Source organism: Argiope bruennichi, chromosome 8 (genome assembly GCF_947563725.1).
Source record: "Argiope bruennichi chromosome 8, qqArgBrue1.1, whole genome shotgun sequence".
Classification (NCBI taxonomy): Eukaryota; Metazoa; Arthropoda; class Arachnida; order Araneae; family Araneidae; genus Argiope; species Argiope bruennichi.
Window position 1 is genome coordinate 109,435,201 of NC_079158.1, and position 26,134 is coordinate 109,461,334.

Consider the following 26,134-nt stretch of genomic DNA (forward strand, 5'->3'; position numbering starts at 1 on the left):
TTAGTAATATTTATTATTAATAATAATAATTAGTATTAGTAGTAATACTAGTAATATTCAGAGAAAACAATTATATTAATAATAATGAGATCGTGTTGATATTCTCTCGTATCTTCCATAAAACTAATAAAAGGTACAAGGTTTGAGCGAAATAAGAGAAAACTACACTATTATGAGAGCAAAACATTGCCAAAAAGATGCCAAGGCTTAAACCATAAACCAATCAGAGCACGTTTGCCATAGACTTAGTCTGTACAATTTGCGAACTCGCGAAAATAAATGGGAGAATAAGATTTCTGTGACCTTTTACATGTGTCTGTTATAATTTAATAATTCTGTATTAGTTAAGACAAACATGGTTTATATATACATCCACTCCATTCCTGGGCCAAACAGCCAGTTTTGGAACCACTAATAATAAGCAAATACATCTAACAAGAAAAACATTCTAAATGAAGTAAAGAATTATAATTTATGTAATTTAAGTCAATAAATAATCTGACAAATTACTCATTTTAAATTTTCATACAATCTCTCTGTCATATGAGTCTTATTTAATAAAATATTCTTGAGACAATAGCATTCTAAATAAGAAAAAGAATTCTACTCTTTTGCGACTAAGTTGCAAAAATTTAAATATTCTTATTTCATAAAAATGCGCGATTTTATACATTGCTTGTTTCAAAGAAAATGCGCAAATCAGTGCTCGTAGTTTTCCCAAGATTACCTAATCTAAAATAATTAAATTATAGATTATCTGAAAATAATAATATTCAGTTCCATAATAAGTTGATCAGATTTGATCACAGAAGACTGGACCCGCCTGTTTAATTCTAAAAATCAGAATGTGAAGAATAATTTGCAGAATATGATTCAAAGGGTCAAATGATAGCAAAAAATGTAGACTTTATAAGTTTTTCAGAAGCGCATTTATTGACTGGAACAAAATAAAATATTATTATTTACATCATTTAAAGTATTTTCTCAATTGTAAGAATATATCTGCCTTGAAAAGTTTGAAAATGAGCTATTGCATTATGATTAAAGCGGACATTATGAGTATAAAATCTTTCAGGGAAATGGTGATTTCTAAAATCAAAAAAGCTTTCAGAGAACAAGAGACTAATTTTAGAAAGAAAAAAAAAATTACAAAATGAGACTAAAAACCAAAGATTGAATACTTCTTAGGGAAAATTTTAATATAAATACGAAAATTAAAATCAACATGCATTCTCAGACACTGTCAGCATATTAAGGCAAAACAAACGTGTACTTTATATAGGTACATGTCGGTTGTAACGGCGACCAAACAGCGCCAGGAGAAAAATTTCGCCAATTTCAATCGTCAAACTATATGGAATGTGATTAGACTATAGAGAAAACTATATAGCATGTGATAAAGCACTTAAGTATATTTTTATAATTTATCGAAATTTTTTCTTGACGCTTTATGGCTGCTGTTATAACCGACTTGTATCTTCATATATTTTCCAAAGTTCCGATGATGCGATTAAGTTTCATCAAATAAATCTAAATGTAATCGCACCATTCTAACTCTATTATGTGGTTTTAATTATTTAGGATCTACAACTAAAATCTATTTCTAGCTTTCAATGAATCGAAGATATCATAAAACACGGAATAGCATTTATTGACGAACACGAACACAAAGAAAAATCGTTCTACGTTACATCTCTAATAGACATTACAAATTCTGAATAGCTAAGTATATAAAAAAAGAAACGTATCTAAGTTCAACAGAAACTGAGCATGCGCCGGTTTCCTGATGACTATAGCTGGAATAGGGGAAAGGCGTCTCTAAGATGGAACAACTTCAATAATTAAAAATTTAATTTTTTTAAACATATTTTTTAAAGATATTACGTTTTAGTAGAATATTTTTTTGGATTAATTGAGATTTAATCGTTTCTATTTAAAATTAAAGTTTAAATATGATATAAGAGAAATTAGGAAAATGTACATCGAAGAGAACAGAAATGGAGTAAGATTTCTAAATAGTATAAGTTATATGACTATCAAAATTTGAAATGTAAAAAAATATTTTGAAAGAAAGCCATTAAAATCAAGTCATATAAAATATTCAAAGGAAAATTAACGGCCCTTAATCCAGGGGTGATCGCCTAAGGCGGCAAGTAACAATAAAAGTGGAAACAGGAATAGATTGATTGTTACTGCATTTTTCGTAGTCAGAGTAAAGTCATAATAAGAGATCGCTGGATTGCATATGGTTCCTATGGCATAAGATTCATTCGCATCTACATTCTGTCAAACACAGTTTAAAAAGTTTTTAACAATCTTTGTACAGTAAAATAAAGGGACAAAAAGCAAAAATGTTTAGATATTAGTAACTATCCGCCCAGATTATTAATTTATTAGGCTGCTAAATAATTTGTGGGACGCTTTATAAGCCAGATAACAGCTACGAGACATGAGAAATTTCTTTTGTCTAGTGGTCTTGTTACTCGGCTACGAACCCAAAAGGTTGCGAGTTCGATCCTCGCCTATCGCCAATAGCAAGAAATTAATATGGGATATATTTCTGTAAAAAAACATTTCTTTTAGTTATTTAATACGACAAAAACATATGAAACAGATAATCAATTAAAACAGTTTACTACAATTTACAAAGCGTATATATTAAAAAAAAAAAAAAAAAAAAAAAAAAACGAAAATGAAAATCCTATAATGGATTGTATGATTACCATAAGCATGTGCTTGAATCTTTTGATAGAAAGTTTGAATGCCGTAAAAACATCATTTTTGATCATGTAGATTAAAGACAGATAGTAATAGATTAAAAAGGTGATTTTTCTTAGTCTTAAGATAAAACGAAAAGCACCTTTTATAAGATAATTTTGGAAGATAGGAGCATCAATTTCCGAAGGCAAGTCATGGCGATTACGGCGAGACTTAATATTAATATACGGGCACCAAAATTGAAAAAATTTTGTGCGATTTCTCGCCATATATAACCATGACAATTCTTTATTGCAACTTTAAAACCATTTGTTAGCATTTCTGATATACAGGATTGCAGACTTTTAGAGAGTTTTTGGTCGATTTCCACGATTTTGATGTACTTGGCGAGAAACCGAACATTAATCTTAAGTCTTACCAAGATTACTTATCTGACAACGGTTAAGCCTACTTTTGCGCTTGATTGAAATTTTGTTTGAAGCCTATTTCTTGTTTCTTTTATATCTTCTTTCCTCTAACTAAATGTCCTCATTCGTGATATGGTGAACTATTTTCAGAATGTTTCTAATAATATTTTGCAGCTTTATTAATTACCTAAGCGAAGCATTTGATTCAGTACAACTGTAAAAATGTTCAAAGAATAAAATAGTCTGAAATTCGCATGATGTTTTGTATATATTTAGCTGTTGTCATTCGGCAATTTGTAATAAGCTCGATTTCTGTGCTTCATACATTAGCGTTTTATATATATACAGTAGGCAAAATGATTATTTGTACACCACTTTTTTTTAAAGTTTTAGAAACATATAATCAGCTATTTTATTCATTGTGACGTGTGAGCGTGAGTTTGTTGTTTATTTCTAAGTAAACGAAAAAAATATTTTGAAATAATTGAAAATAAAATCTAAATCTATCAAACTTAGAAAATTTCTTGCAAAAAGTATATTTGTACACCTATATCTCCGGTAAGTATTACTATCATTTCATGTAATTTTTCACATTATAGTTAATTTTTTGGATAGTTTGTATTTTTTAAACATTGAAGGTTATCTTTTTTAACAGTGAAGGTCACTCGCAGAGAAAAGTTGAGAAATGGCCATGAAATCAAAAGAAGTCTCTTTAGACATGAGAACTCATATTGTTAACCTTAATAAAAGTGAAAACTCTTATCGCGAAATTCAAAAGATGGTTAAGTTACCCTTTACAATTATTGGTTACATCGTAAGAAAATATAAAAATACTGGACGCATTGAAAATGAACGCAGGTCAGGCGGCCCGAGTAAATTAACTTCAAGAAATAAACGAAGTTTTGTTAAAGCAGCTATTAGAAAACCACAAATTTCTGCTCAGAAAATTGCAAATGACCTTCTCACATCTTCTAACATTAGTGACTGCTCAAACAATAAGAAATGTGTTACTTAGTGCTGGTTTAAAAGGCAGAACTCCGAGAAAAAAAAACCAATGATCTCTGAAGTAAATAGGAAGAAGCATCTAGAATTTGCTATGAAATACAAAGACAAATCGATGGACTTTTGGAAAAAGGTTATTTTTTCAGATGAGAGTAAGTTTGAAATTTTTTCACCCCCTAGTATCCGAAAAATCTGGCGAAAAAATAAAACAGCCCTTGATAGTAAAAATGTACTTCAAACCCTGAAACATGGTGGTGGAAATGTGATGGTTTGGGGCTGTGTAGCTCATGGCGGTGTTGGAAAATTACACTTTATTGACACAAAAATGATAGCTTTAGGTTACATTGATGTGTTGCGGCATAACTTATTAGACAGTGCTAGAAAATTGGGTATCGGTGACACTTTCTTATTCCAACAAGATAACGATCCAAAACACACTGCGATAGTTACTAAAACATGGTTGCTTAATAATGCGCCAAGACGCCTTGAAACTCCACCACAGTCCCCGGATATAAATCTAATTGAAAATTTGTGGATGCTTTTGGATGCTCAAGTCCGAAAAAAAAAATATTTCAATTAAAAATAATTTGAAAGAAGCACTCATGGAAGCTTGGGAAGAAATAGATCAAGAAACTACCAAAAAGTTAATAGAATCAATGCCAAGACGTCTTGAAGCAATTGTAAAAGCCAATGGAATGCATATAAAGTATTAAAATTCTATAAAATAATTATAATTATTTTTAAAATTAGTCACTAAGTAAGTGTACAAATACTCTTTTTGTATAGTTTTTATAAAGTTTTATTCATTAATCAACTAAAGTTTATGTGATTGTTTTTTTGTTGATATTTTATTATTATTTTACCTCACTAGAATATATTTCTGCAATTTTAACTTAGTTACCTTATTTAATTTTGCTATAATATTCCAAAATTGAAGTGTACAAATAAACATTTTGTCAACTGTAGATACTGTTTAAACAATCCAAAACTAAAGATTTAGCTCATACAAAATTTTAAATAAAACTTCAAAACAACACAAAATTGACAAAATCAAAACAGAAGAAAAACAGCTATTACAAAATAATGTCGATCCAAAGTGTTTTGGTTATTGTCTTCATCGACTGGGAGACAGAAAGACAATATAATACCAAAAATATATTTCTTAATTGTAAATATAAAAATTTGAAAATATAAAAAAAAAGAAAAATATAAATTAATTTGAAAATATAAAAAAATGTTATAATTTTTATAATATTTTGCAATTGCTTATTTTCCAACAGACTGGAGTTATGAAATTCTGCATTTTTTAAAAACAATTTCTTTAATATTTTCAGAGCAACATTATGAATTAATAGATTATTTCAAATTTTGACTCCATAAACGTTGTATCACTTGTAATGAATTTAAGAAGAAAAAAAAAGAATGATTGCAAAAACTAGTTTTTACTTATTAGTATGCTGTTAAAATGTTTAAAATAAAGTAAGTGTTGTAAAAAATGGTTTTTACGGAATTTATTCCCATTTTGAAATATCATTGTAATTAATATTAGCTATTTTTATTCACATATTTTTCTTGGTAACATAAAATATTAAATTCCAAAAAAAATTTGTGCCATTAGTGGGGAAGGAATTTAAATGGTAGGTATCAGTAACTCTACAGAATGTCTGAACTTGACATTCATATCACATTCTCTACAAAGTTGTAATGCATATTATACATGTAAAGGGCAATCTTAGTGAAAGCATGCTCTTGGAAGTGGAAATGTCAAAGTTCACCTTTCAAGGCATTGTTTGTTTTATGATATCAAATTCAGCAAATTCATACTGACAAAGTTGCTCGAAAAATCTGATCAGCAGAAGAAAATCACTGAAAGAACACACGAAGCGAAAGTAGTTAGGCCAAATCGAATCAAGAAAAAAGAGCTTCCAAAAGAAATGCAGAACTGAGAGTGCATTTAGTATCAATAAAGCCAAGCACATCGACAGTCATCCACATCAATATGCAAGGAGATGATTGCGCAAGGCTTGATAAACTCTTGTGGCTTGATTGTTGTCAAGCTACAAGAAATTTATGGCTTCATAATATTGGCAGTATCACCACTGTAGTTAGGTCATATAATTCTTGGTGTTAGCTATGTAACAGCCATTTCTCACATGTTAAAATCTGGCTCATTCTCAAATCAGATATTGACATGTGACAAGATTTATTACATAATGTTTGTAATGTTAATAATTTGGAAGTACAAGGAAAAGAGGTTGCTTATAAGTTACTCAGAAAGACTACTCATGACAGTATTGTGAATCTCAAGATTGATCTCCCTAAATTGTGTATGTGTGTTGTACAAAATTTTTTTAAAAAATATACTGGTCTAGCATGGTAAATATACAGGTCTAAAATATACTGGTCTGCATTTCTGACTCATTATTGCTATCGCCAATTACTTAAAAAACTTAATCACATTTTTTTTCAACAGTTAACTGCAGAATTTATTTTTTAAAGTCCTTCAAATATCTCTTTTTAAAGTCAAGCAATGATGCATATACACAGCAAATGGTTGCATAGTAAATTTTGCAAAACATCATAATACAGTGAATAAGATTCCATTTTTATAGACAAAAATTTATACATCAATGGTCACAAAATAAAGATTTGTACTGGTGTATATTCACACTGAACACACTTAACTGGTTAAATATAAACAATATATGTAAAAATGCATGTAATTTACATAAACGCAGTGAATGTTGAATAATTTTATTTACACAGAACTAAAATGTTAATTGAAATAATGTTAATTGAATGCTAACTAGATTTTCCTATCCACCACAATCTTAAAGAATTGTCTCGTTCTGGTAATTCTCGAGCAAACAGCTCATCATCATCTTCAGGGAGCAAATCTCGAAATTTTCTTTGTCCAGAAGAAGAACACAATAGAGGATAGGTTGGATGCAAACTATAAAAGGAACAAAACAAAAGGAATAAATTGCAGCATTTTTTTCATAAATATCTGTTAATCATTTAATATATCACACTTGCCCCATAAGAAATAAATGGTTTTATTAATAAAATGGTTAAACATATTTTTTTCAGGCACAAGAGGAATAGAATGAAAATGGAGGAAACATAAATAAAATTTCTCAAGAAAAAAGCGATAAATGTTTTAAAAACAAACATTATTAATATTATATAGTATTTGTTCTTATTCTCAGTACAAGGTCACAAACGTATATTCAATGCAAATTAATTCCAAATACTTTATAATTCAATTTATTAACTGGTTAGGAGAAGGCTATTTAAAATATACTTTTTTAATTTTATTATTCTTCATAACACAGTTTCGAATTACCTAATCTTTTTTCTGCATAAAGCATTGACATTTTAAAAAGTAATACTGTATTTACAAAAGCAACAAACGTTTATTCTAGATGAAAAGCATAATTACTAATTTCTAGCAAAATATATAATCCAAAATAAGGATTTTTTTTTTTTTTTTTTTGTCTTTTTCTACTCTTTTTTTTTTTAATTTTTTTATTATCGAAATTATTTTTATTTTCTACTACAGATTATGACATAATTAATCAGTGCATTTTCTTATTGGCTATGAAGTTATTTCACACCAAATTTTCTCCACTCAAATTGTCTGGTACTATGTAAATGGCAGAAAGCATAAAATTCTCTAAATTTGAGGATTTTAATACATTTTCCTGCCATATAAAAAAGTGTTATAAACAAAACAAGAAAATTAAAGATGGAAGCTTAAAAGATAGAGTAAACCTATGTGGGATAAAATGTGTCAAGCCTAATTTTGTTTTCTAAGAAATTGAAAAACTAGCAAAACAGAAGACAGATTATTAATAAACCAAAAAGTACAGTTATACAAAATAATAAAACAGCAAACACAGTACATTTTTTTTTTCAGAGAATACTTTTTTTTTTTTTTTTTGAAATAATAATATAACAACAGTTTTTTATACCTCAGAAATATAACAAAAACTTTTCATATAAAATAATCATAAAAATATTAGAGACTTATCTACATATTTTTAAATGAAAAATTACTGAATAAAAATTTATTACATGTATAAATTTTAATATTAATTTTTTTGAATGATGCAATACCTGATTCCATTGACACAGTCTTTGTGTCCCATATAAAAGAGTGTTGGTTCTAGCACATCAAAGTCATCAGTTTCTGTTTCCTTTGGTTCTTTGTATGTATCCCAGACACTGATGATACCATTATTATTGCCAGATACAATGTATCTTCCACCTCTAAAACAAAATCAAATTTAGTCTATGAATTTTGCATAGCAGTATACTATTTACATTCGTATTTAACATATGAATTTCACAACAAAAAGGATTGACATGAATATAGTAGTATATTGATATATTTAAATTTAAAGAAATGTAAACTTTCAGTTACACAACATTAAATTCGATTAATTATTAATAGTTAAAATAAAGAAAAGATTTTAAATTTGTTTTTACATAAGCAAACTGAAATTAGAAAAATAATAATAAACCTCAACCCTTTTAACATTGGCAACGCATCTAAGCACATTTAAATCAATGATTATTTTTAAAGTGAGTCCTGAAAGTTAAAAGAATTCCACAGAGACCGAAATACACAGGCACATTTTGATTTTAATACTAAAAACATACTTGTATACTAAATATACTTGTATAAAACACAATGAACAATTTATACCAGCTTACATCAATGTTATTTTGTAATCAATCAAAGTTTGACAGCTTGTTATGATGCATTTGCTTTCTCATAGGGTTCATCTAACATCATAGGGTTCATAACATCTTTTTATTTACTTCATAGATCATTATTCAGAAAAAAGAAATAGGAAGGAGAGATTTTCTAAATATAATAGTCCCAGTTATAGATATACATTTATCCATAAAAATTAAAAATCATATATGTAAAAATTCAGTAATTTTGTTTTTTTAGGCGAGTTTTTGTTTCTTTACTTGCATGCCATCAAGAGTTGAAGCTTATGCAGCAAACGGTATTGAAAACTTAAGATCAGCCAAAATATTTTTTAAATGAACATTGTTAATCTTCTGTTTTTTTTTTCTCATGAATGAACAGTGTGAAATAATTGGCAATGAAATTTTTCAAGCTGGTAACCACAGTCAGTGACAAACATGAGCAATTATCAAGAGAAATCAGTAATGTTAAAATGGTTCATAAAGATGGATTGAATATTATTGAAACAGCCCTTAGAATACAATAAACAGCAGTTCATGAGACTATATAACAAAAAAATAAAAAGCATTGCTATGCATAAAAGCAAATTAAAATAAGAAACATTGTTTTGAAAAAAATATTCTATCCTTATTAATTACTTTCTTTTCGCCGCTTTTTTTAATAAGATAGAAAATTATTTTGGTGTTGCATATTTTCTCTTTTTATTTCAGAACAGAAAAAAATCTCCCTTTTTTTCTGCCCTGCTTTTATGATTTAAATTTTTTTTGTATTTGATACTGGTATTTCCCAATTATTTTGCAAAATTGAGATACTAATGCATGAAAATGAAAATGCGTCAAAAATTATAAATTATCACACAATTATAAATTATACAGAAAACATTTAAAATTTCCTTTGAGTATACCTTTAGATCAGCTACTTAAATTACTTATAATATATATATATATATATATATATATATATATATATATAAATTGCAATATTTATTTAAAACTTTAATCTATTCTTACTAAAAGAAAATAACAATATAAAAATATAAATAAATATTAGATCAAAATATTAGATAAAATGATTATTTTAATATTTAATTAAAAAATAAAATAAATTATTAAACAAAATAAATTTCCAGAAATAATTAAAATTGATTGAAAATAACTGAAAGAATTAAATATATTATAAGAAAAATAAAACAAGATTTTTCATTTTTCAATCTTTTTAGTCAAATAAAAAAAAAATTTACCTGGTAATATCAAAATACATTCGTTGATTTGTTACACAAGTTCTCCGCAAGCAATATAAAACAGTTCCAAGATTCCTTAAATCCCAGCACAATATTTCTGGATCCTATCAAAAATAAAAGTTTCTGAATATGGAGCATTAATGCTCTTACTTCAATTAATACTTACAATGATGCAATACCTATATGTGAAAATGGAAACAGATACTATGAAACAAATATGAAATATCACAAAATTTATGTGCCCAAACAAATAAATAAATTAATGAAAGATGGAATTCCTAATATTTTCTGTATCTAAATATTACTTTCTAATTGAAAAATATTTACAGAATCTATGAAATTGTTTCTATTGCTTAATGAATTCTTTATTAATATATCACAAAGTAACTAATCTATTCATTGCAATACTAGCACAGCACCAAACTTTTTAACCAGTGTCCAATTTAAGAAAAGAAAAAAGTCCAGAAACATATGAAAACCAAACTTTTTAACCAGTGTCCAATTTAAGAAAAGAAAAAAGTCCAGAAACATACGCTATTTCTAGAAATCTAAATTCAAAGACTAAATTTAAACCAATTCATGCAATTTGAGATCCAAATCAACAAATAATACTCATGATTCTCAAATGGATACTAATATAGATCTAGTTGTATCATTGAATTTTGTAAGAAAAAAGATCCTAATCTCAAATACAGTCAAATTAGAAGGTGAAAAGATAGAGAGGAAAAGGATTTTATAGATAGAAAATAAACACAATTCAAACATTGGGACTATGGGACAACATTGGGAACAACATGGTGAAGTGCTTTGCTAAGTTTGAATTTATTTGAACATTTAGATATACATAAAGTATTTTAACCCCTTCCTATGGCATTTAGCTTGATGAAATGCAGGACCAAGTAACAGATGATATGTGATAAACAGACTAGAGTGTTGTTATTATTGCTTCCAAGGAAAAGTTTTGGGTCTTATATTTTATAATGTTTTATTCAATTTCATTAAATAAATTAAAGTGCAAAGCTATTAACAAGATTGCTTTGTAATGTAGATTATAATAATCATGATCAACTGCCATGATGTACTAGTAAAAAGTAAAAGCACACACAAAAAAAATCATTCCACAAGTCTGGCTTTGCTATTAATGCAAAGGCCAAAAGCTTGACTGTGAGTCAAGGCTCAGGAAAGGATTAAACAATCCTTTCAATGATAACTTTTACTAATTATAGAATTATATAAAGCAAAAGAAATTCAGAAAATTGAAACAAATTTCTCCATTAACTCAATATAAGTGAGTATTAACCCATTAACTTAATATTTTCAACAAGGATAGAAGCATATAAACACTATAAATGTAGTGAAGTTACCTAACAACGCTGTGGTGCTTTTATTACGCATTCATTACATCTCTTTCAAAGGATCAGATTATCAGCCTTTATTTTTAGTTACAAGATGAAATATTAATTTAGTTTATTCTTATAAGTGAATATTGCAAACTTAACAAACATTAATGCAGAACTTGCAGTACATAGGACAAGGTACCATTCATAATTAAAATGTCAATTATGGTTGAGATATTGCTCACAGTACATTGATAAAACTCACACATTTATATAATTTTTAAGTCAAAACTGTTGCTACAGCATATGTTAATAAAACAGGCTGTCTTAGCTGTTACTTAGTTTCGTAGCTCTATTATTACAACTATTTCTTTTGTTAAACATCAATAGATTACAACTCTTTCTATTGTTAAACATTAAAATTTCTAAGTCATTTGATTTTTTATATTCTTTCACAGATGCAATTACTATTTAAACATTATCTATTACATATGGTTATGTCCCACAATAAAACAATTATAATTACATGTTTATAATCTACACATAGTTTCATGTAAATATTTAATATATATATATATATATATATATATATATATATATATATATATATATATATATATATATATATATATATATATATATATATATATGACATAAAATTTCAGACATAGAATTTCTTAACATAATTTATGAAAATATAATCAGAATTAACTGATTTTTATAAGCACATTTTGTATGACAGAAGAGCTAGTATAACTGAAAGAATACTAAGAACTCTTCTACATTCTATCAGCTATATATGTCATTACACAAAAAGCATGTCTCATCCATTTTATATCTGCAAGGAAAATAAGCTAGACCTCGAAATGGTTCATAATAAAGTTGCACAAGATGTAGTTTTTTCAACATCCTTTACCAGCAAAACTTGTAAATGTAATGAAGAACTTACCAGGTACTAACTTGACCAGGTAAAATATCGTAGTTTAAAAAATTGTAACCAAACAAATGCATGTTTTATGGATTATATTCTTTTTATTTGAATTATTTTATTTGAATTAATTTATTTGAATTTATCACAATTTTGAAATTTTTTCTTTTGCATCTTTTATCACTTTTCAGATAAGAAAAGTTAATTTATGAATTTTGTTATTAAATGTGCTATTAATAATTTCGTTGTGTAACATACAATCACTTCACCATTTCAAGACATCACTTTTCTGGCAATAACTGTCATATTTTATAATTGTGTGAAAAGAAGAGCTTGGTACTTTCATGGGCAATTAATATGTAAAGCAAATTTTACAATATATTTAATTAAAAGGCATTTTTTTCTACTATCATCAATTATTAAGCTTTTAGATAAAAAACAAATGTATATTCAAAGAAATTGAAGACTTCAGAAGCAATTTATATTTAAAGATACAATATTTGTTTATATTTTTTTTTTATTATTTTATTTCAATATTTAAAGTAAATATTGTAAATAAAATAAATTTACAATATTTGTTTTATTTACGGTATTTATTTTAATAGATGGGAAATTTTATAATAAAGAGGTTTTTGTTGATTTATCAAAACCATTAATCATGATTGAAAATGACAGCATCATTCGAGGCAGATTCTTATGTTTTATAAGCTAAGAGAAATCTCTTCAGATTTCATAAAATGCAGTGAAATTCATAAAAACCTAAAATTTTTAAAGAATAGATAGTTATTTGAATAAAATTGGACAATTTTAATTTCCCGAATTTTTATTCTTAATGCAAAAGATATGAAATTGGAAAGAAAACAAGAAAGTGAAAGAAATATAATAAGAAAAAAAATTGTATGGTCATTAGTCATTTATTAGTCAAAAATTAGTCATTTTCATAATAGCTAAATTTTCATTTTTGACAAATTATCAATGTTTAAAAGAAATTTTAAATGGCGTATTTTTTTTTCTATTGGCAGCAATTTAATAATTAATTAAGCACGGAATTTTAGAGAAACTTACACAGGAACACAAGATTGCAATTTCAGTTCACTTTGGTTAATTTTAAAATTGTGTGGAAAAAGCTATAAAATGAGTATAATTTTTTATGTTATCAAAGTAATCACAGATGATAGAGAGGGTGGAATGCAAAATTTTAATTTTTTATACATATTTGTATCATACTACACAGCAAGAAATCTTCAAATGTAAATAATAATTATAAATTAAGCTATGTGCAAATAGCTTACAAGTTCACTCATCAAAAATCTTTGTTTCAAATAAAATCACTTGGGTGTTCATCTATCTGATGAACAAAAAATATATATATGCGTGTTTACACGCACATAAACTAACACAAAATGTACATAAAAAGTTCAAAGATTATGAAGAACAAAATTTTAAAGCAGACATTTTGATTATTGAGTTCTAAAGTAAAATTCTAATCTTCTAATATTTCTAACCATTTTGTCTACTTTTACTGTTTGTTGTTTTTATTGATAAAAATAAGAAAAATTCCATATTTAATTTTTTTATCATAAAATAATACAACACAGTAAAAAAAAATTTTAATTTACAGAAAATACTTGTAAAAATAACTCAAATATTAAAATTATAAAATTTCAATTAAGTTTCAATTTTTAAAAAAAAAATTTCTATTAGCATATGATATAAATATTAAAAATATTCTTTCTTCACTTACTTTTCGACCTCCACTGTATAGCAGGTTTCCATCTGGTGAAAACTGTAGCTGGGTTACACCTCCTTTTTGTCCTTCCAGAATACATTCGAGCTCACCATCTGGTTCCGAATAAAGGCCAACTGTCAAAAAATAAATATATAATGATAAAACTGATCAAATATTTTTCTCAAAGATCATCAAAACCTCTCTTTAGACTTCCCATCCCTGATAAAAACATGCCATGGAAATCAATTTTTTAGGAGACTAATATTCCAATTGAATCAAAATGCTGAAAGTGGTGAATGATAATCAGTGATTTAAAACATTTACATTTGCTAAGCCATTAGTAATAACTTGGGGTGAAACATTAATGACACTTACCTCTGTTACAACAATTAATTTGGTAAAAAAAAAAAGAAAAAAAAAAGAAGGGATGACATCAAATATTAATTAAACACTGAAGTTTAATTTTTCAGAATTACTTGGGCATCACAGTTAAGCCTTGGTTAATTTGCTAGGCTCTTGTTCATTCACAAGAATGATTCGTCAGAATATACAGAGGATATATTATATTGTTATTGGCCTAGTACAGTAAAAAATAAACTAAAATTCATCAGTACAATGACCATATCAAAAGATATACAAGCATTGTTGAAACTAAAAAATAAAAAAATAAAACATTTAAAGGCATTTGTGAAGACATATTAAGAACTTTCTAACAGGATAACAGTAAAAGCTAATAATCTGATAGCTTTTACTGTTATATGATTAGCTTATCAGATAACTATAATCTGATAGCTTATAGTTATACTCAAATCAATACACATAAATATCTTTTCTAAATTCTAAAAAAAAAAAAAAAAAAAATCAGTAGAAGAAATTGAAACTAATACTGAACAGCATGTTTTCATTTTCATTCAGCATCCTTTCACGCTAGAAAAGAATACGCATCAAAAATTGAATTCAGAAATTAATAATATAAATGCTGAACTTTTTTCCCCTTCCTTTAAAAAATTCAACATTTGAGAGAGAAAAAAGATAAAAAGTAGCAAATGAACCCAACTTATACAAATTTAAAATTTTTTCAATCAAGACGATAACTCACACAATATGTAATATTTCTTAGTAACAGTTGCAAATGTTTGATGTATTTTTTTTTAATAATCATTCTCATCAAAATAAAAATATTAGTCTAAAACTGAAAAATAAAATAATAAATACAACTTTTCATTAAAAAAAATCTGTATAATAAAATATTACAATTTATTAATTTAATATAACTGCATATAAAAATAAAGATAAATCATTAATTGAACAGCAATTACAATAGGCAGTAAATATTAGCTAAACAAAATATGGCTAACTTGATTTTTGATAGGATCCAACAGCAGAAATGTGTCTGTTTTGTGGTGTAAAGGCAAAACATGATATAATACCAGACTGGCCACTTTTTTTAGCTGTAAAAAAAAATTAATGAGAATAAAATAAAATATATACACATATATATACACATATAATATATAATATACACATATATATACACATATAATATATAATATACACATATATATACACATATAATAATAAAATATATACACATATATTTTGAAAAATTTCACAATTCTAATGTAATTAATGTGGTGGCAAATAATATATAAAAATTTTCTAATAAATGAAACATATTTAACATGGCAGGACATATACTATAAAAATTAGTGCAAAGATGTATATTACAAAACATTATTTCATCATTTATGTAAACTTGCAAGAATTTTAAATTCTATTTGCCAATTTTAGTTATACAAGGACGAATTTTTAAATGATAAGATTTAACATATTATAAGTCTTAAATTTCATAATATATCTTGGATACATAGGAGAGGTATGCTTCTTTTATAATTTTTTTATGGGAGATTTTTTTTTTTTTTTTTTTTATTATGATCACACAAATGGCAATATCTATCTGAAGCCTTATTCTTTTTGCAAAACAGTTTCTTAAACTTTCATTGCAATCTTTAGCAATCTTCCGTCTGTTAACTATATACTAGCAAATTACGTCAAGGTGTAAATTTTAATATGTTATCTTTGTTTTCTGATTTCCATAGTACATTCTTTTGTAAAAATGGAAAGTTTGTGGAAATTACTAATGGTAGTGGACAAAAGTTAAAAAAATGATGACCATAAGCCATATACCTATTTTAGTTATACAGTTATCATTTCATTCAAGATATCAACTGATCCTTTAGACATATTTTCTTTTCTTTCCTTTGCAGTATATCTTTGAATCGAGAACCTCTAGGATTACAATTAGTTGAATGTATATATTCAAAAATACTGATCAAGGGAAAAAAAATATGTGTTAAGAAGTAGAATTATTTTCAACTCTCTCAAATATATTAAGCTTATACTTAAATTATTATTGTTATGTAACATGTTTGGTAAAATACCATTTTTAAATTTTTTAAGTTCATAAGAAAAAAATGCATTTTCTCTTTATATACAAATAAAAAAAATGTAATGCTTTTCTAAAATTCCATTTAATTTAAAAACACTTCATTATTTTTTTAAAAGAATAGTTACTAAAATAAAGATAGTAGTCTAGTAATCTGGAATCAAGATTACTCAAGGCTCATTTTAATGTTTTAGAAATAGGATTGTGTGCTTTAAAAATTTTTAACAATTTAAATAGCAAATAATAATAATAATTCTTAATATATAAAACAAGTAAAAAAAATATCAGAAAGTAAATTTTAAATAACTACCAAATGTGTTTCTGATTTCAAAATTTCTTCCAGGTAAGTCTACATTGAAAATTCTAACAGTTTTTTCAAAACCACAGAAGATACGTTGGCCTTCCGAATCAAAACTCAAACTTCGAGCAGCAATTATTTCATCCTAAATAATAAATAAATAAAATTAACTATGATGAAATACTTTTCTCACTAATAGTATCTCATAAATATATTTTAATGCTAAGTTGGCATATAAAAACACAACGAAAAAAATGAACGAGATAATAATTTATTAAAAATATAATTTACCTAAAAAAATTTATTCAGCAATTTGTGCATACATTTTTTTTTAATATAATGTACATTCATATTCTTCGGAATTACAAAAAACAAAAGAATTCTTTTGATAAGAGGCAAAGATAATATGAAGATAATGTTATAATCATTATAAAAATTATATAATGAATGCATTGAACACTTAAAAAGTAAAATTAGCATAGTTCCCAAACTCAGACTCTTAGAAAATGTTTTTTTTTTTTAATTCCTTAACAAAATTGCTACGTTCTTCATATTTTATTTAGAAAGATATTAACAAGTTAACCAGGTATGACGAAATATTTCAACACAAAATGAGTTGAATATAATTTAATTTGGCTGGTTAACAGGCTAAAAATATTTTTTAGAATAACATTATTCATTGAAAATTAATTAGATACTTCACATTTCATCTGAAAAATAATAATAGGGAAAATAAAGTATACCATTTGATCATAAGATCTGTAACTGGCTCTAAGCTCACCAGTGAAACCATCCCAGAGATGAACAGGAGTATTTTTGGAACAACTAGCTAAACTATGAGGAAAAAAAAAAAAAAAAAGTAATATTATAGCACATATGGGTAAAAATAGGATATCAATGGCCAGTTTCTTTTCTTTTTTTTTTTTTTTTTTAAAGGAGACAACACAGACATATCAACTTAAGAGTTAATCCCCAATTTACTTTCAAACAATATCTAGATTTTGTGATTTTTTCATATGGCATCTTCTAGATTAATATTTTCTTACGAAAGCAAATTCTTATTTCAAAATAAACTAAACTGTTAAATCAATAATCAAGTGTAAACAAATTTAAGAATCCTTTGAATCAATTAAATAAATAGAAATATATTTTGTGTTTAAAATATTGGTGACAAGTTCCTACAATTTTCAAAGTTCTAAATCTAATTCTTCTTCTAATTAACAAAGTTCTAAAATTCTCCATCCAATATGAAAGTAAAGCATGCTTGTCAAAGCATGCCATTCCTGCTATTTTGAGAGTTAAACTATTTATTAAGAAATATAAAGTACCAGAGGCAGCTATGTAAAGTCTATGCAAACCTGACAATAACTAAAATGGAAGAATGAAAAAAAAAAAAAAAAAGACTTAACAGATTGGAGAGTTGTGGGGAAATGGCAAATAATTTCCTTAATTTATTGGTGCTACCTTTTTGTATCCTGAATGATGCCATTATGACATGTCAAATGTGTTGAAATCCCCAAGTCTCGCATCAGATATTCTAAGCTGGTTATGCTATTATTATAATTACGTACCATATTGGGAGAATATATGGCAATCTGCTTGTTATCATTATATAAACAAAATGTTATATTAAAAAAGAAACCAATAGTATAGCAAGAATAAGTGACACTTGGCAAATGCTTTTTTTTTTTTTTTTTTTTCCTCTCTTCTAGTAGATATCTATCTTCTTATTTCCTTTATAAGATGCAATTAATTAATACAGATCATCAGTGAAACAGACTGTGTCTTTTATAATAAAATTCATAAAAGTGAAAAATTGTTTCAAGCTTAATCCATATGCAAGTCGAGAATGCAGTTTTTCTTCAAAAAATTATTCAAAATGTTAAGCCTATATTTAAGGGAAAATACAATAATTTTTTTTAATCCCGTGCCTTTCACACGTATTTCCATGAGAGCAAAAATATTGCCAAGTGGATAAAATGAAATGGAATATTTTTTCCAATCAAGTCACTACAAAGTAAAATAGTAGATACAAAGGATGCTAGTTTTAAATATGATAATTCTATCTGATGATAGGACAAGCCCTAACTGCATGGTTGCTTCCCATTTTTCTGCAAATCTTATGTCGATATTAAAAACAATTCTGGAAAATAACACTTTTTTCCACAAATTTTCTGACCATTGCAACAGACCAGCAATAAGAACAATTTTGGAAATAAAACTACTTATTTTCACAAAAAGAAAAAAGGAAAAAAAAAAAAAAACTTATTTCATTTAAAATCTCTTCTCTTGCAAAGGAGAATACTAGTTTAACAAAGAGGTTAGCAAAAAAAGGAAATGGCTAAAAATTCTATGAAGAGAGAGTTTTTTGGACTTCAAGATACCTTTTCAAAATTTTGATTTGGAATCTCTTTGTAATTTAAAATTCAAAACTTTTAATGAACTGTTTTTGTTTAAACTAAAGTTTAAAGAATATTTGCTGACACAAGATACTATCATCTTTAAATATATTCTTATACATCTTAAATATATTAAAGCAAGGTTTAAAGTTTAAATGAAAATTTTCAGCTGAACTTAAAAAAATGATAGTTGAAGAAAATGATTCAGAAGAAGAAAATATTCACTTCAATCATTGAACCAGGTAAGAATTTATGAGACGTGGAAATATGAGAATAAGATTTCACAGACAGAATATGACAGTGCTTAAATAATATAAATTACTCTGACACTTGTTTATGGCAATCAATTTTAAATTTTTACATAAATGTAAAAGAATGAAAAAGTAAAGGAGCAAATTTGATTAGCAATATAATCAAAGAATTTCTTTTTTTAAATGATATTTTTGAATAATACTACAAGCTTACCAACAAGTGCTGGGTTCAGATGAATTCATTAATGGGTACCAACTATAATCATATAGAATTTCTCCTTCAGATATTTTAACTACAGCTTCCTATGCAATAAAAAAATATGTTTATTAAAAATCAATTTTATTTAATCAGATTCAAAAAAAAAATTTCAACAAAACTGCAAAAATTCAGCATTTTTTTTTTTTAATACACAAGAAATTTATCAATGGCAATCAATTTTTTAAAAAAATAATACAACCAAATTATATTAGTCTTAACAGCTTTAACTTATGAAACATTACAAGAGTTAAAAATAGGTATTTTTCTTTTATAATTTCTTTTCAATTACATTTAATGTTTCTGACAAAAAATGTGAGCTTGAATATCTTGTGTCTTTACTTATAACATATTACTTCATACAAGAAATGATAATAATGCATTTATATAAAATCTATAAAAGATTTTATCATTATTTCTAAAATCATATTCTTCAACACCGCCAAAGAAAGAGACAATACTCACTTCGCTACAAGAAACTAATGTAAGCAAAAAATATTTTTAGTTTGCTTTCATTGGTTTCATAGATTTTATTATTATTTCCAATGCTATTAGAAATAATAATAAAATGCCTATGCCTTCCACTGATTTAAATCTTCCAAATGGTCATTTGTCTATGTTATCAGCTTTTCAACTGATATACTTGTACTCCTTTCTCGGCCTAATTACCTAGGCAGATGCCTAATCAGAAATAAAACAATGGCAAGTCAGCATGTTAAAAATGTATCTTATTAAAAAATTTTAAATATTGGTGAATTTTATTATAAAGTCTGGGACATTTTGGGCATATATAGTACAAAAGAGTTGAAATATATTTTGAGTTCATTTACCCTAGATGCTTAAGTTTTGGTATATATATGAACCAATATTTTTATGTCTGTATTTCTCTAGTTTTAAAATTATACAATTGATAATTCTGGCATAATAAATTTCCAGAATATTAGGAATCCAAGAATCTATGATAGTACAAAGCTGGTAAAACAAAGCCTTACATCCGCATTGTATGCACCATCAGGAGAGGGAAAGTATTTTTCTTGCTGTTTCCATGATACTGCATTATTAATAAAAGGTGCCTTTTTTCCCCCTCCACCTGCGATGCTTTTACCGGATCCATTACTGGCTTTAAAATCATTGTTGCTTAGCAAAGACATGATTTTTTTTTCAAATTTCTAGAAATAAAGGGTTCAGAATGGGGATGCTTTGCTTTCTCATCTCATGGAACCATTTTAGGTTAGCTTTGTCAACATCATTTACAACACTTTAAAAAAAAAATTGTTCGCTTCTTTCCATCTTTATTACCTTTTTTTTTTTTTTTCCAAAAAAATAGCAAGCATTGATTGCAAAATCTCATATATCTTTTCATTTTAAACTTTTTTTTTTCAAATGCTAGTACTTTATATTGGGTCATCATTTCAGCAAATATAAAGCAAATCAAAAAGAAGACACGGTTAGCAAGTGTCTGACTTATAAATGAAACGTTTTAAAAGTGACCATTTCAAGAAAGAGGAAATCCCTGATCAATCCCTCTTCTAAAACATGCTGGACAAAAGTCATCCAAAGAGGCTTAAACTCTGTAAAAACAGCAGACAAACACTTCACTTAAAATTGTGATTGTCATTGGCCAGTCTTCCCTAAAAAATTTCAAGTACATATATAATTGAGGTGATGGATTGGGTCGTAAAAAGCAAATGAATCAACAAAGGAGGGGAAGCAAACTATGAACAATTGACATTTTAAGGATAATTGTCTTTGGTGTATACATTCCACAGACAACAAATATTTTTTTGCATTCTATCTATTAGCATTCTATGCCTCCCACAATTCCCCTTTTAAAAATGGGTCAAAACAATGAAAGAGTTAACATCTGAACACAAAAGCAAATATTTTTCTTTTGTTATCTCACACATTTCAAAAGAAAAAAAGTCAGGTTCTATGTACTATCAATTTTCTCAAGAGAAAAATCATTGTAGATAGATTGCAACTAAAAAGTGATTATTGCTGTATGCATGTCCAAAAGAAATTGAATGAAAATGGAATTCCAACAGGACCAAAGAGAAATATCATTACAGAAAGGTTTATTGTCATATGCATTATCTCTCTATATAGGTTTCACTGTATTTCTAATATGTTTTACACATGAAAAGTAATTAACTTTAAATTCTTTTGTATTTTTAAATGATTAATATAGATATAGGCTAAAAATAAATTATAAAAATGCATCATTATAAGCAAATAGAAAAAAATTTAACATATACTTACCATCTCAGTTATATCATGCCATTTTGAGCAATCCCATAATTCCTCAGGTAAATTAAAAAGCCTAAGGATGTTATCATCACTACAAGTCATTATGCAAGAGCCGTCAGGAGCCCTATTTATATGAAAACTTAAAATGTATAATTAAGAAATAAATAAAACTGTCTATGTGTTAGTAGGGACTTAGGAAAGCTGCAACATTAGAGAATATTTGATTTATTATGTTTCACTTACATTATAGCGATAATGGAAAAATTTACTAGTTAATAAAGTTTGCGCTCGTGCCTTCCATGCAATTTTAGTAAAATATTTAAAATTAAGTTATTTTCTTCTTAATGTTTACATTTTCTTGACTGTATTTACATTGATTAGTTCCCTATTAGTCGTTGATTGTTTAATTATCCATCAGTATTAGTTGTGCATGAAACAGTTTCTAGTAAGATCAATTAATAATGATTATAAAATGTAATTAATTAATAAAATCTAAAATAAAATTATTGTATATTTTCAAGTTATTCTATCAACTGTATTTCTATAAAATAAATAAATAGTGCATATCAAATCTGTAAATTAGCAAAATCAACATACAGAAGCCAAGCCTGGTTTTGAATCATAAGCAAAATAAATAAAAATATTTTAAATAGCTTTGATTAGAATGAAATTTAAATAAATTATTATATTTCAGCAATAACTAAAAAATATTTATTTTTTAATTTTAATGCAAATATATTATATGAATAGAGAATTAATCTAATCTTAACATATGTCAAGAAAAGTCAAATAAATATAAAAATTTATAAAGAGAATAAAACATACATCAATAATAAAATCATTAAAATAAAACATCTAACCCAACATTAGAATTTTAAACACATCTGATTTACATGTGGAGTAGATTATCTTTGACTTTAGCTGTTAGGCTCAATAATCATTTCATACAAATAAGGAATACTAAGAAAGCTTTTCTCTCCAAATTATTTCTTCACTTTAAGGATTGTACATTTGACAAAAATTATAAAAAATTTTAAATTTAATAATTTATTTATATTTTTATTATCAAGTAATTCGAGAGATTAAAGGAAAAAAAACTTGAATTATCGATATATTTGTATTAACGAAATCCTGTTACATATCACAATTCATTTTAAATTAAGATTTTGCATTAAGTGTTACAATCATGATATTTTTATTTACAAAATAATTAGCCAGTTTAAAAATTAGCAGCAATTTTTAACTTATGTCAATTAAAAAAATAATTTTGTCTTTGTAAGTACAATTTGTGTTGGAATGTATCTTGCTTCACATTCTAGAAGTTACTGACAAACAAAAAAAAATTAAAAGAAGCAGAACAATCTCACTAAATTGTCTTTATTTCACATCCATTTACATTAAAAATACATCCACATGAATTTAATTGATCCTACATAATCATAAACTATTTTTTAAGGAGAAAATTTTACCAAGTATAGAGAGGAATATATTATCAGAAGACGATTACAGTAAAGATAAATACGTCATCATCTTATTATTGGCACTGATCTGTAGCAACTATACAGATTTCACAATGGAATTGTAACAAAAATTGTGCAGCTGCCTGAAAGCCAAATATAATGATTTACAAAAATTGAATTACCATTTACATCCTTTTGTATAATTATTTCCTTTTCCATTCATAAATTCTTTCCATGCACCAGTTACTTGAACTGGAATGTTAGTAAAGTCATAGATTTCCTCATCATTTACAATTTGTAATTGATTATCTGTTTCTTCTGAAATTATTTCAACTTCCGAGTTTTCAATACCATTTACAGTCTTCACTATCTCGATTTCAGGCTCATCATCCCCGGATGAAGCACTTTTCGTTTCATGAACAATGACAACATCATCAGATGCAGATGAATTTTCGGAAAATGGGCACAAAGATGCAAAGATAGAGTCTAATACATCTACGGCTTCAGGAAGAATGTCATCCGCAACATTTTCTTCTTTATCTCCTGAAAATGGAAATGGCCTTTTGGTCCCTCTTTTGGCCTGGGAAGCTTCTCCATTTTTATCGGGTTCGTCTGCTCTTAATTGTGAAAGTACATAAGAACAGGAGAAAGCCATATTAAAATTAAATACGCTATTACGGCTAAATAAATGTATTTCTCATTTCAAGTATTGAAAAAGATATAATCTGAGATGCTTTCCTTCTTTGAATAACAAAGGTAATCAAATATCCACTCCAAATCTTCTACGACATTTGAAAAAATGTCGCCTCACAAATCAATCAATTATTTTGAAAAAGCCACTGAAAAGATATCTGATTAAAAAATTTACAGTAAATAAAATTTGCTATCTGTTTTTTAAAAACCAATTGAGAGGATAAAATATACTCATGCCGAAATTTTACTATTAACCATCATAAGTCGGCGTTTAAAAATCCACTTAATCAATTCAAACAAGTCTTGAACTTGAAACGTTTTCAAAACAAAGCACTTACTTCACTTCAATTCTGAAACAATTCCATGCTTGAATATTCGATGATTTCATTTCTCCAAGATTAATATACGGCTCTTATACTAAAAATATCGTATACCTGCTGTTCGGTATATGGAAATATTTTATTCATTTCTAATCTTTATTTCTTATATAATTTTTATTAAATCACTTTTTATGCTTTCTGTATGATTTAAATTCATTTGTCAACTTTTATAAGGAAGGGAGAAATTCTGTTTCCCTCACCAAAAAATAAATAAATAAAAATTTAAAAAAAATATTCATCCAAAAATATTCCAAACAAAACTGAATATCCCACAAAATAAAAATTAAAGATAGTGACTAAAGAGGGAAAAATATAAATGATAAGACATTTATTTATATATATTTTTTAAACGGCATAATTTTCATTTGCTTATAGAATAATAGATGGCGACACTACTTTTTTTTCTAGAATAATATTTATTCGTTATTATCGATAAGCAACAAAAGAAACCTATTGCCGATTTAATTTTTTTTTTTTTCTTTTTTGTTAATGTTTGTTTTAATGCTTTAATTTTCAGTTTTGAGGATCGAAAAAAGATGGCAAATAAAATACTTCCGAAGTAGTATCTAAAGATCTGCCTAAAATAGTGGATCTTGTTTAATTTAAAACTGAAGGGAATGAAAAAAAAATCCGTTTACATTTAATAATCATACAACAAGAATAAGCGGCAATTTTTGAATTAAAAACATTATAAAGACGTAAGAATTTCCACATATATTGCATTATTAACAAATATATAATAAAAATTTAAGAATAAAATAATAATAATAATTTAACGTTTTTAATTACTTTTAAAATATTAATTTAAAAAAATAAGTAAAGTGTAAATTAATATAGTGTAGCCCTTTGAACAATTAAATGTATAACAAAATTTATCATAAATAATTCAATTCATACATATTATGTTTTTATTTAAAATATTAATTTACTATTCACACAAGATATTTTACGATACTCCGCAATTTTGTGCGATATTCTGAATGCTTCATGATATCGTAAAAATTTCGCAACGATATTGTTCGGCATTTTTTTCTAATATCAATAAAATCTTAGAGGGAATTGAAGTTTTTTGAAGAAGATAGAGAAGGCTTCTTACCTTTGAAAAAGAAACTTGTTTGTTCCACTGTTCTGTGGTATTTGAATTCAAATTGCTGCTCTAAATACTTACAATATTCTATTGGTATAAGTTTCCTTTTCAAAATTTTCTCATATATTTGAGAAATATGACACGTTTTTGTAGCTTAAGGAAGAGTAATATGCAATTTGGTCTTCTTTCATTAAGATCGATTGTGATAAAAATTTGATACAAATTTACAATTATGAAATTAGGAACAAATACTAAATTCATTTATATAGCTTGTTGGGGTTTCAAGTTATCGTAATCATATATCCATGAACAGACAAGCAACCAAACAATCTGTCCTGTGATGATCTTAGAAAATTTAGACAGATAGTTTAAAATGTACAAAAATTTATCTACCGATCTTGCTATTAATGCGCTCACAAATACAGGAATCGAGAGACATCTATCCTTTGATGGAATTCACACAAAAATTGATACAGATTGATGTGTTCGCATACACATGAAGAACACATTGATTCTTCTAAAACGTCTTTCAA

At 26.4% G+C, this 26,134-nt stretch overlaps 1 protein-coding gene across 1 annotated transcript; it reads right to left on the bottom strand.

Annotated features, from left to right (window-relative positions):
* Nucleotides 1–6,656: 6,656 nt before the first annotated feature.
* On the bottom strand, nucleotides 6,657–24,455 carry LOC129981970 (telomerase Cajal body protein 1-like). The gene is made up of 10 exons (XM_056093045.1): nucleotides 23,624–24,455; nucleotides 21,994–22,105; nucleotides 19,693–19,781; nucleotides 17,572–17,662; nucleotides 16,841–16,973; nucleotides 15,443–15,535; nucleotides 14,100–14,218; nucleotides 10,091–10,194; nucleotides 8,247–8,399; nucleotides 6,657–7,080 (listed from the first exon to the last, which is right to left on the bottom strand). Exons 1-10 carry the CDS (start codon nucleotides 24,094–24,096, stop codon nucleotides 6,930–6,932), a joined length of 1,518 nt encoding a protein of 505 aa, XP_055949020.1. The 5' UTR covers nucleotides 24,097–24,455; the 3' UTR covers nucleotides 6,657–6,929.
* Between the last annotated feature and the right edge of the window lie 1,679 nt (nucleotides 24,456–26,134).

What these genes read in the sequence shown, in the direction of transcription:
- LOC129981970 (XM_056093045.1), bottom strand. Translation starts at nt 24,096, where the DNA reads ATGGCTTTCTCCTGTTCTTATGTACTTTCACAATTAAGAGCAGACGAA. An exon ending in TATACAAAAGGATGTAAATG is followed by an intron (nt 22,106 to 23,623) that starts GTAATTCAATTT and finishes TCATATAAATAG; the next exon opens with GGCTCCTGACGGCTCTTGCA. An exon ending in GACTGTGTCAATGGAATCAG is followed by an intron (nt 7,081 to 8,246) that starts GTATTGCATCAT and finishes TTCCTTTTATAG; the next exon opens with TTTGCATCCAACCTATCCTC.